Source organism: Hibiscus syriacus, unplaced genomic scaffold (assembly GCF_006381635.1).
Source record: "Hibiscus syriacus cultivar Baekdansim isolate YM2019G1 unplaced genomic scaffold, ASM638163v2 tig00111005_pilon, whole genome shotgun sequence".
Classification (NCBI taxonomy): domain Eukaryota; kingdom Viridiplantae; phylum Streptophyta; class Magnoliopsida; order Malvales; family Malvaceae; genus Hibiscus; species Hibiscus syriacus.
Window position 1 is genome coordinate 966,155 of NW_024062949.1, and position 13,136 is coordinate 979,290.

General features: G+C 31.3%; 2 protein-coding genes across 2 annotated transcripts; one reads left to right on the forward strand and one right to left on the reverse strand.

Moving 5' to 3' along the window:
* Window positions 1–4,111: 4,111 nt before the first annotated feature.
* Window positions 4,112–4,763, reverse strand: LOC120149418. The gene is made up of 3 exons (XM_039162211.1): window positions 4,652–4,763; window positions 4,475–4,559; window positions 4,112–4,332 (listed from the first exon to the last, which is right to left on the reverse strand). The coding sequence occupies exons 1-3, from the start codon at window positions 4,694–4,696 to the stop codon at window positions 4,160–4,162; spliced, it is 303 nt and encodes a 100-aa protein (XP_039018142.1). The 5' UTR covers window positions 4,697–4,763; the 3' UTR covers window positions 4,112–4,159.
* Window positions 4,764–7,321: 2,558 nt separating this feature from the next.
* LOC120149523 lies at window positions 7,322–9,175 on the forward strand. The gene is made up of 3 exons (XM_039162281.1): window positions 7,322–7,390; window positions 8,465–8,971; window positions 9,062–9,175. The coding sequence occupies exons 1-3, from the start codon at window positions 7,322–7,324 to the stop codon at window positions 9,101–9,103; spliced, it is 618 nt and encodes a 205-aa protein (XP_039018212.1). The 3' UTR covers window positions 9,104–9,175.
* The last annotated feature ends 3,961 nt before the right edge of the window (window positions 9,176–13,136 follow it).

Genomic DNA, 13,136 nt, shown 5'->3' on the forward strand with positions numbered 1-13,136 from the left:
AGTCACTCAATGGGTCTGAAACTAGACTATGTTGATCAACTCGTCATTTTCTCATGGTCCACCACTCAGATTGGTCGTTCGTCTACCAGAGCTATGCTCTGTCATCTCGTTCTTTAAGTTTTTAACGGCAGGGTACTAAAATAAAATAAAAATTAAATGTTAAGTATGATTTTGAAAAAATTAAAAATTTAGATATTAAAACGTCCCAAAAAATCTACTATTGGTAATAAAACATTACCGGGAATGAGATTCCCGACCAACCAAACATGGGAATATGGATGAGAATCCCTCAATCCTTGAACCAAACACCCCCTAGAAGGCATTCAGTTAACTGACATTAACCTAAAAAGCCACTACTTTCCACTAATCTTCACCGTTTTAACTCAGTTAACCACATTTTTTCTGCAACATTCTTGTTTTCTTCTACCATTAACTATAAGGTATAACAGCTGACAAATATAACTCTTTCTTTTACGAAGTATCTACAGCTGGAGGTGTTAACTAGGGGTGCAAATGAATCGAGCTTGAATGAATAATGTTATGTTCGTGTTTGTTTGTTGTTTTTGAAGGTGTTTATGTTCGATTTTTGTTTGTCTAAATTTTTAATATTGTGTTCGTGCTCGTTTGTTTATTGTCCGCGAACGTGTTTGTTTAAAATTTTAATATCGTATTCATATTCATTTATTTATTGTTCGTAAATATGTTCGTTTATATGTTTACGAACACATTTATGTAGCGTTTACTAACACATGTTCGTTCAGCGTCCATTTAGTGTTCATTTAATGTTCTTTTAGTGTTCGTTTATCATTGGTTTATATGTTCATGCTAAAGAGAAATGATGAAATTATCACTAGTACTTAAACTCCTTAAAATTTACGGTTTAAATTTTAACTTTTACCATGTGTTCAATTTAATCCTCACCTTCACCAATATTTAAAATGCACAAAAAATAATAAAAGGAAAAGGAGAACCGGGTAAACAAGCTTGCTCATGAACATAAATGAACGAGTCGATAAACGAGCTTGTTCGTAAACATAAACGAACTGAACACACCTCTATTCTCGTTCGTTCGTTTATTAAATTAACATAATTTTTTTCTTCATACTCGTTTATTTAGCTTAACAAATGAACATAAACGAATGTTATATGAACGGTTAATGAACAATTCACAGGACTCTTTTTTCATTAACACCCGTACTATCAACTAAGTTGAGTACTACCATAAATCAATGTGCATTGATACTTCCATAAAGGAGTTGGAAGGTGTAATGTCATATTTTGAAAACTATAGAAATAAGGGGTTCAAAGCTAGTATAGATATTGCTAAAAGTCTTCCATTAGATATGAATATAGAGCCAATTTTTCCGACTAAGCGTCGTATTTTTAGAAAAAGACAATTTGATAAGAATGACCATGATGAAGAAATGCAATCAGCAGAGGAGTCTTTTAAAGTTAATTATTTTTTTGTTGTTGATATGTCGGTTGCTTCTTTGAAACATAGATTTGAGCAGTTAAAGATTTTTGAAAATTATTTTGGATTTTTAATTGATTCTACAAGGTTGAAGTCATTGGATGACAATAAATTAAAAGAATGTTGCAGTAATTTTAAGATTATTTTTTCTTATAATAATTTGTCGGATGTTGATGCAGATGATTTTTTTTTTCTGAAATGAAAGTGTTGCAATTGACTTTGTCAAATGTATTCATGTCAGCGCTTGAAGTTCTTGAGTTTGTTAAAGCTAGAGATTGTTATCCTAATGTTTCAATTGGTTATCGAATCTTATTAACAATGTCGGTAACAGTAGCATCCGCGGAAAGAAGTTTTTCAAAGCTGAAATTATTGAATTATTACTTGAGGTCAACAATGTCACAAGAAAAATTGAATGGGCTAGCTATGTTATATATTGAAAAAAATATGTTGGAAAGCATTGATGTTAACACTATCATCAATGATTTTGCATCAAGAAGTGCTCGAAGGCAATGTTTTTTATAAGTATTTATATGCTTAAATATGTTTTGACATTTTTGATATTGTAATGAATTAATATTTATTTAATTTAATAAAAAATTAATTAAAATTTTATATTGCATATTTTTTTAATATTCTTTTAAATTAGGGCCCATTTTTTAAATTTTGCCCCGGGCCAAGAAAAAGTCAGAACTGGCCGTGCGTTCGACTCGAGTTGATTTGATTTTACTTTCTATTCGTATTGAGTAAAATTCAACTCGACTCAATAAGTTCGCGAAAAATTCATTAATATTTTTGTGATGTTAATTGTCTTATTTTTAAGATTGATTATATAGGTTAATTTGGCATATTTGTAGGCTGAATTGTCCATTGTGCTTCGAAGATGCCCCCAAAAGCAATATTGCCACATTAATACCTTCATAACCAACATCGTGATCCCAACCATGAGTATCTAGAACAGGCCTCACAAGCCAAGGGTTGGATGAATCAAGGTAGCGATACCGAAGTAGGCAATACCAAATCTGGCATGGGTAGAACTGTAAATGACCCGAGTTAAATTCGAATATTGTTTAGTTTGACTTGAAAAAGTTTAAAATTCAGCTTGATTTAATTTGAAAAGTCGTAAACTTAAAATTATCAAACTCAACTGAAACTCAAAATAAAAAATTGATACTAACTAATATAACTTACGAATTGTAACGTCTCATATTTAACCCTAGGCACAAGAATCGGAACATAATTGTTTTTCCGTATATTTTCTTCATCGTCTTCGGCTTCCTTTTCTCTTCAATTGTTTTTTCATAAAAAGTTTTTCCCCTATATTCTTACTCTCGAAATATTGAATTAATAGTAGAACCTAAGTCTCTTAAGAGAGTAATCTACATCCTACTCACTAAATCAAACCCTAAAGTTATTATATAATTGATACAGTTAATATTTAAGTTAAACACATATTTACTCTGCAGCGGTTATCTTTCTTTACTGCCGGTTGTCCGTCGTTTTATTTTTGGAGCAGCGATCGGCCACCTCCCTGTCCTTTTGCTCCCTTTTTCCGTTCGTTCTGTTTACTTTTATTAGTTTTTCAGTGTTAGTTTAACTTAGTTTAATAATAATGTTTCTATTGGTTATTCTCGATAAAGGGTATCATGGTTACTGGTGTTTGTAGACTTTCGGTGTAGGTTTTTTTATCTGGTCTTCTTCTTGGTCTGTGATTTTACATGAATATATTGTGGACTTCCGGTGCAGGTTTTTTTATCTGGTCTTCTTCTTGGTCTGTGATTTTACATGAATACATGGTTGGTTGCTATCCCGATGTCTGATTCCTATGTTCGTTTGTAAAAAAATATTCGTTAGTTATCGCGTATATGTGTCGGATGAGATTACCTTTAAGGGGAGATTGCTTTTTACGTTCATTTTGGTTATTCCTCAAGATTCTCTCCTTCATGCTCGGAGCTGTTGATGTGATCATTTTATGTACACCTTTACTTCACTTATTTATATTTTTGTTTAGGGTAAACTACTCCAATGGTCATTAATATTTGGGTATGGTTTCGTTTTCACAACTGATGTTTCAAAAGTTACAAATCGATCACTAACGTTTTCTTTTATTACAAATTGGTCACTCACCGTTAACAGGCATGACAGAAAACACATGTGGCTTGTTAACATCAGTTAACAGGCTTACATGAATGGTATAATTACACAAATAATTCATGTTATTTATATATTCTTTCAATTTGATCATAGTTTTAATAAATCAAAATATATTTATTTTTAATTCTTAAAAATAATAATATATTTTTATACAAAATAATTAAATGTTTAAGTCCAACGGCTTTAAAAAAAGGAAATCAAAAATTTAAAATTAGTTATAAAAACAAAAAAAATTAACGTTCCTAAGTGAATAAAAGATTGATCCCTTTTTTAACAAAGGTTTCAAATTTTATTTCCAATAAAAAATGATTCTTTTAAAAGAAGTTGATCTTTTTAGGCAAATTCTTTAAACTATCTTAAAACGAATCAATCCCTTTTAAAATGGAATTAATCATTATACACTAAAAAGTCAGAGGTTTGGAAGAATGGACAACCCTTGTATGAAGATGAAACAATGCTGAATGCTCTCCAAAAATCAAAACTATCATCTTAAAACAAACAGAAATAAAAGGGTAATACTATTGTAGTAACAAACTTTTATGGAAGCTTTGCACTAAAGATACCATTAGATCCCGGAACTTGTATCGGATGATTAACAGGGAAACGAGGCTGTAGAAACGGAATGTGGCTTGGCACCGCCAATGGTTGCTGTCCGCCGGCTATGAAAGGTTGAGGTACACAAAGCTGAAATGCTTGGCCTGCTGCACTTCCTGCACAATCACAAAGGGCTTGAGAACGAATCGGCATTGCACTATACAAGATTTGGGTTATGATAACGTCTGCGATCTACAAGGATCGTGCTGTTTTATTTTCTATTCAACATGGGTAATGGGATATTATACTTGCAAATACCTTGGTGTTTCGGAAATTGGACATGGTGCGCGGTCAGAGGACGGGCCGGTACTGGAGAGAGAGTTGCCGCACCCTGAACCAAATCCTTCGTATGAAACAAAATGCGATTTATTAATATGAAGTAATAAACTAATGATAACAAGGACATATCATTAGTTTACAGGTATCAAATCTTACATGAGAAACAGGCACATAAATGAGCTGTCCCAGTCGTCCATACATGACCTAGATAGAGAAGGAAAGGCCCGGATGGAGAGAGATTAGTAAATGATTAGAAACAACTTCATCAGTGACCACTGGAGTAGTTTACCCTAAAATTAATTTTACCATTAAATTAATTTTTTTTTGTTTTTATAACTAATTTTAAATTTTTGATTTCTTTTTTTAAGCCGTTGGGCTTAAACATATAATTATTTTGTATAAAAATATATCATTATTTATAAGAATTAAAAATAAATATATTTTGATTTATTAAAACTAAGATCAAATTGAAAGAATATATAAAACATATATTATTTGTGTAATTATACCATCTATGTAAGCTGTTAACGTGTGTTTTCCGTCACGCCTGTTAAAGGCGAGTGACCAATTTGTAACAAACGATAACGTTAGTGATCGATTTGTAACTTTTGAAACATAAGTGGTGAAAAAGAAAACATACACAAACATTAGTGACCATTGGAGTAGTTTACCCTAACATTAATATTTTAGATGGAACCTTGCATTTAGATTGCAAAAGCACGTTTAGATGGCAATTATCCATCACTAATTCCAACCAAAAATCGATTTTGATCAAAACACAGTTCACCAAGCGAACCAGGCATTGTTGTTCTTCTTGTTTATCCTCTCTCTGCCAAACGCCGCCGCCGGATAATTTTCTTTTTCAAAATCCATATAACGCTTCTTGTTGAGACTTATCATCGCCGTCGGATACTTAGGGCCTTACTTCAAAAACTGGAGAAAGAGGGCTCTTGCCCTTTGCAAATTCTTCGAGATGATGGAGATTAGAAAAATGAATTTTGGGCTGTCATTAGATATCACAGGCATGCCTCCAGATATAATGAAGCCCTCCAGGTTCGTCCCTTTTCGTTCTGTCTCTGTTTTCTGAATTAGGCAATCCTTAAAGTTTAGATTTTTGCTAAATTTGGAATGTTGCTTTTAAGGACTCGTTTGGTCTCCAGAAAAGGATGGAAAACAAAGTTATGGTTGGAGAAAACACGTTGAATATAGGCTTTAAAGTTGAGATTTTTACTAAAGTTTTGTTTTGTCTCTGAGAAATCTGTTTGGTCGGTGAGAAAGGGATGGAAATGAGAAGTTTTGAGTTAGAAAATGGGTAGGAAAATACATTGAATATAGAACATGGTATGTTTTCTAGTTTTCAATTTGATTACTCTGAAATTTTTAATGTTTTTAAAATTAGACCGGGACATTGAACCGGTGAAGATACTGGTTCATTGGTTCAACCGAATTCAATCGCGGTTGAATCGAATTTTATATAAAATAATTTTTTTTATTTTATATAATATTCAAAACAATATTAATATATATGTAACATTTTTTTAAGTTTACAATATTAAAAGGTATAAAAATATCACAAGTCATAACATATATAAATTAAAAACTATAAAATCAAGTGAAATAAAAATGATTCAAATCAACTACAACATAATATTTAAGGTAAAACATATTAAATAATAAATATAATTATATAACTATAATCAAAAAAATAAAATTGTGGCTTAAAAAAATCATAACAAATGATGTCGTTTGATTTATTTTTTTTTTAAAAACAATCTCACATGGCTAAGAAACATAGAAGAGTATCCCAAAAGTTTAAAGAGTAAAAATATGAGAACAAAACAATCCCACGTGGCTAAGAAACATATAAGAGCATCCCAACTTACATCTATAAATAATAGAGGTAATTTGACATTCAAAATCATGGAATCTTTTGGTGAGCACACAGTAAATTATTCTTTTGCTTCAATTGAGCTCAAATTTTAGGCTTCAATCGAACTTCTAATTTTTTTTTTAGTTCGAGCCTTTTCGAGTTCAAGTTTTAATATTATATTTCGAGTTCGAGTTGAACTTGATAATTTTTAGCTCGTGAGTTTTTGAGTCGAGTTAAGCTTACTTTTAAAGTTTTCGAGTTCGAGTCGAGCTCAACAATACTCAAATTTAACTTGGCTCGTTGAACAAATGACGTCGTTTGGTTTATTTTTTTTAAAAGAAAAGAAGTGAACCGACGGTTCAAACCGGTTTTGCCGGTTTTCAGTTGATTCACCATGGTTTTACCGGTTTTCAGCCGGTTCATTGCCAGCCCGATTTTGTGAGGTAACCGGACCGGATAGGTCACCGGTTCACGATTCAACCGGCCGGTCCGGTTTTGATAACCATGAAAATTTTAGAAGTTATATATTTGTGGGCAAGTTTTTCGTATGTAGGGGTGGGCATTGGTCGGATTTTTGGTCCACCCAACCTGACTCGAGAACAAGGAGTCCTCCACCAGAGACCCGACCCGACCAAAACAAGTTTTCACCTGACCCGAACTCGACTCGATATATAACTTAAAAACTAGACTCGATCCAAAATAATAAAAATTTATTTTTATTCAATAAAAGCAGTGATTTAATTAAAAAAATAATATATAGAGGGGTATTATTGTAATTATTCCTAAATATATAATGTAAAATTATTTATTTTTTTCGGGTCAGATCGTATATTTTTTACCCTAAACCCGACCCGAACATCACATTTTAAAAAAAATCGACCTTACCCGAACCCGATTTTTTAAAATCAACCCGATTGAATCGGGTTTGGGTCCCATGCCCATCCCTATGGAAGAACATGGATAAATCAAGAATAAATGGACTGAACTATGGACAGATAATAGGATTGTCTAAGTCATGTGTTGTAGTATGTTGAAATACTAGTCAATATAATCACATCACATTAGTATATTTTTCACGTTCCGATTTTCATAAAAGAATAAATGTTGTATTAAAATTATAAAAATATTTTTTATTTTATTTAATAATTTAATTTAATTTAATTTTAAATTTATCTTTATTTATTTCTAAATTTATTATTTAATTTAATATTCATTACAACCAACAAAAACTTATTATTTGCTTAATTTCTTATATTTAAAAACAGTAAATTTTGAAGAGAAAAAAATCCAGTTATACTAAATGAAAGAGAAAGATTGAGTCCATGTTATATATTTTATCAATTTGGTCATAATTTTAATTTAATTTAATAAATTAATCCCCTAATCAGACTATGACATGTGTCAATATTTGATTAGAAAGTTGTATTTATTTGATTTTATTTTATATATTAATTTATTTAAAATTAGGATCAAAATAGTAGAATATATAAGTAACAATGATTAAATATATAATTATATTAAATTTTTTATTCACCACATCACCTACTCCTTTAAATGTTAACGGCTAGTGGCTTGATTGGGTACAATTAAATAGTTAGATGATTTAAATGATAAAATTGAAAGATTAATGGTTAAAATGAAGAGGTGCAATAGTTAAGTGATCACATGTATAATTTACCCTAGATTTTTCTAATAACATGTTAATATTCTATTTTATTATACAATATCTGATTACTCATAATATTTCTTTCAAAAGTTTTAAGTTAGAGAGAATTATACTTAAATGCATTCAAACCTACAAGACAATGGCATATCTTGGCGGTATAATTTTTTTGGGGGGGGGGCTAATTAAAAAATTCAAATTTTTTGAAGGTCTAATCAAATTTTAAAAAATCTTGAGGGGTTTAATGAGAACTTTTTTTAAAAAATATATGTGGTCAAATAAAAGATTTCAAAAAAGTTTGGGAGACTTCATGAAATGTTTCTAATAATTTGAAGGGGGCTTAATTAAAAGTATCTAAAAAAACTTAAAACTTTGAGAGAGTTTTTAAAATTTTAAAATATTTTATAGGTATAATGCAAATTTACTAAAACTTTAGGGTGCCAGGATTCCGATCTTAACAGATACCAATGAGCTGAGGATTCCGACCTTAACAGTCGATGATTGGACGGAGCGTAAGCTCCGTAATTACATCGCCCACGAACGATTCATCTCGAGTGATGAACCGGCTTACTTTTCTGATTACGCTTTGTTCACGGATAACCTCATCAGCACAAGCAAGGATGTGCAGTTACTCCGTAAGAAAGGAATTATTGATAATTGGTTAGGAGACGATGAATCAGTTGCGAATATGATCAACAGGCTTCAGAACTCCGTTGTTATGTCGGATCACTTTTACTATGCCGAGATGTTTGAGAGGGTGAATGAGCATTGCCAGAAAAGAAGGCACAAATGGAAGGCAGCACTGAACAAAAACTATTTCAACTCTCCCTGGTCGCTCATATCGTTTCTTGCCGCCACTGTCGTTGTCCTGCTTGCTATCGTACAAACTATATTTCCAGTTCTTTCTCATTTGACGACCAAGATTGAAGGCAAGCCTGTTCAAGTAAGTATAATAAACTAGACCTAACAATTTGGCTTTCACTTATTTGTTGTGTGATATTGGATGAGCAGCGTGATTCTTTCTTTCTGCCAGGTGATGGAATGGATTTCTTCTGGTTTCCTGCTTCATTGGTGACTTTTGTCTTTAAGCTCTCATCTTTATTCTCAAGTGGTGTTGTATGGGATTTTCTAGATTGGTCAGAGTATTGTGTCTAAATATATAATGGATCTAATGTGACTAAAAAACTAATTCTGAAAATTAAACGATGAAATTTATAATTTTTAAAATTTAATAAAAAAAATAGAAATATGAACAAAGTTGAGCGACTAAAATAAGTATTTTATTTCCCCTTATGAATTTAGGTTTTGGGTTCAAGTTCGCCAAGGACAGAATCACAAGCGGGTGGTTGCGCAGTTGGTTAGCGCGTACGTATCATAGCTTAAGATTGAGTGATCCTGAGGTCGAGAGTTCGAGCCTCTCTCACCCCTTTTCTTTTACTTCCTATTTCATAAATTGAGTAGAAACAATTCTTTGACCCATATAATTTTACTATTCGTCGACGTTTTAATAATTTTACTATTCGTCGACGTTTACACGTAATTTTCTATAGTAAATTTGTTTAACTCCAATCTAATTAGTTAGTTCATTGCTTATGGTCATTTAACCAACAATATGAATTAAGGCCCATAACGTATTTTCTATAAAGATAGGATAGCGTTAGACCATCGACGAATTTCAGGTTATAGGAGGATTCTTCAAGATGATACTTTTTTATCTCCTGTCTATATATACATAGTTGGGGGACCATATTATAAATTGACTAAATGTTAAGGATTGTATTGCAAGATTTAAAAGTTGGGGGATCTAAATGAAAGCTTTAGAAAAGTTCAGTGACCATTACTATACTTTACCCTAATATTTATTAGTTTTATATTTAAAATTTTCTATAAAATTTTTTATTTAATGACAAATAAAATTTTAGAAAAGTTCAGTGACCATTATTAACCAATTGAATTTAATTGACATCATTCGTGATATATTATAAAAAATATAAGATGACATATATTTGAATATTTAATATTTTGTGATTTATAGTGTGAAAATACATTTGAATAATGTAAATATCATATCAATAAAAATAATAATAATAATTAGTCAAATGATAAAGAATTTGTTAATAAATCATATTGAATTTAAGTTTAATTATAATGTGAGTATACTTTTAGTTAATTTCTAATTAAACTTTTACATAACAAAAAATGGACTGTTCTGTATTCCAAATAACATAAATAGATTAAAAATATCATATAAGAATCATTAATTATTTTAAAAATCTTATTATTTAAAAATATCTACATAAAACACCTTAAAATTTTATCGAATGAATATAAAAATATTAAACAAAATTGATTTTATCAAATTAAAGTAAAAATATGAAACTAATAATTAATATAAAAAACAATTGAACTCTATGAATCAAATTATAAGATAATTCAACCAACGTGATTATTTAAGTGGTAAGCAGTTTGATATCGTTTAAATAATGTATTGAGTTCAAGTCTGAGTCCTTGTATATGTAGAAAATCCTTGCTGGAATACTCACCCACCAAAATCAGATGTGCGACGCGGGTCGGTCCGAATTAATCAAGGTAAAACCTTGAAATCGGGATAGAAAAAAAGAAGATTATAAGATAATTGACAAATTTAATAAACTCAACCGAACTAAACTTGTTCCACTCCTATCTAGACGTTTCAGTAGTAATATGTGCTTAAATATAATTAAGTCTACATTTTCATGTATATACAGTTCAACATCATTAATAATCTATAGTATATTTGATAAAAGCTCTCAACAGAAATATTTTCTCTTTTTCAAATTATGAATTTAATATTTATTAAGAATAAAATTTTCTTTCTCCTCCTTATGAGCAAGAATTATTCAAAAAAATGTTAATAAAATTAAGATTAATTCAATCGGTTTCTTTATAACGAATTTCTATTTATTTTTTCATATAAAAAACTAGATCGAAAAAAAACCCTTAAATGGTGGGTTGTCACCAGAGGCGGATGTACATGGCTCCCTAAGAAAATCATTGCACACCCATTATTTTAAGAAAAATGTTAAATTTAGTTTAATTTATAGCCATCAGATATTTCAATATGATAATGTAGCCATCAGAAAATTGTAGAGCATGGACCAACATTAATGAGATGATTAGAAATTGTAGAGCATGGACCAACATTAATGAGATGATTAGAAACGTGTGAAATTGACTCCAAGTCCAACCACAAATTCCCTTTCACATGAACCCCATAATTTTGGAACTGTCGGCAACGAGTTGTGGAAATCTGATAATAAATTAAGAGTGTAATTACACGTATTATATGTTGAAAATTTTCAACACTCCAATTCTGGTCTTAAAAAAAATTAAAATTGTAATAAATCGAACAGCCGAAATTCCATACATTTTTATGTGTATCATTGTTTGAGAGTCTCAGATTGTTTTCACATTTTTCATTAATGTTGTGAAGTTTTTTACATTTTCTTTATGATTAAATTATTTAATTATAAAAATATTTTGATCACCCAAAAAATCATTAAATTTAAGATTTATTTTTTAATCATTTATAATAAATTTTCTTTAATTAAGAAAAAATTAGAATGGTAGTCTAGAATTTGAACCCACGTACAAAAACTCTAAACTTAAATGTTGTTTGTAACTTCAATTTTTGTTAAATAAGATATAATATGATATTTTAGGTATGTATGGAACATGAAAAGTTTTAAGTTAAAACTAACTATATTAATAAAATATTGTTTTTGGGCAAAACTGCCACGATAATGTTTGAGGGAAACTTTTATTCCCAAGATAATGAAGCCATGATATTATTTCCCACAATGGGGTGATTTACACAGGAAACAAGGATCTCTAGGCGTCTTCATGCATGTTGGATTCACTAGAGGACCTCTCGGCGTCTTCTACTTACCCTCCCAGCATGTGGGGCATGTCGACTTGAGCAGAGAAGGATCTCTCGGCGTCTTGGGCATGCAGGATCTCTCGGCGTCTTGTGCATGGAGTATCTCTCGGCGTCTTGTGCATGCAGGATCTCTCGGCGTCTTCTTCAGCCTTGTGGGTGGAGTTCTCGGCGTCTTCTTCATCAGCCTTGGTGGTGGAGTTCTCGGCGTCTTCTTCATCAGCATCATTCATCACAATGCAATGGACGTTTATAAGAGGGGTCGGTTATGAAATTCATATGAATTAGCAGAAATCACAGAGGTTCACTTCATTCCCTTTAATCCAACCGACAAGAGAACAACCCTTACATACATTGATGGAGCTGGTAAGATGCATATAGTCAACAAAGGTGCACTAGAGAGTAAGTAGATTGTGTGAAACTCATAAGTTATTGGCTCATTTATATGCAACTTGTAGATACTCAACGTGGCCTGGAATTCCAAAATCAATGTGAAAGAAAGTTTTATATAAAAATGTATATTTTATTAATGAAAAAGCATTAGGGCCCAGACATTAAACAAAAGTATACATAAAAATGCACACGTCATCTCCCAATAGCGAGTGTGGTGAAAGAGACATACTTTAGGTTGGCTAAAGTTTAGTCTGATAAAGGGAAAGAGATCGAGTGTCTGATAAATCGCGGTAAAATATGGGCTCCGACGGTGGTTGAAGCAATGGAATCAAATGAGCGTATGGCAACCTCAATGTTTGTTCATGACTTCGATCGAATTGGACATATTTTTGTTGTCATCGCATGCATACGTCGAAATGAAGGAGCAGATCGAGAATCATTTACTGTTAATTTACGACAAAGATGGTGTGAATGTGGTCGTTTTCAGGCGTGGAGATATCCGTGTGCTCATGCAGTCGCTGCATGTATGCATACTGGAATCAATTCATACACTTATGTTGATGAGTGCTTTCACCCACAGAGGATATTAAATATATACAACCATGAGTTCAGACCGATCCCAAATGAATCTTATTGGGAGAATCGAAATCATGATGAATGGTTGCCAAATCCACTACTTCGTAGAAGTCTGACAGGTCGACCGGAATCTACTCGTATTTATACCAGTATGGATAATAATAATTAACTTTAATGATTTAATAATAATTACTTTAATGATTTAATAATAATTACTTTAATG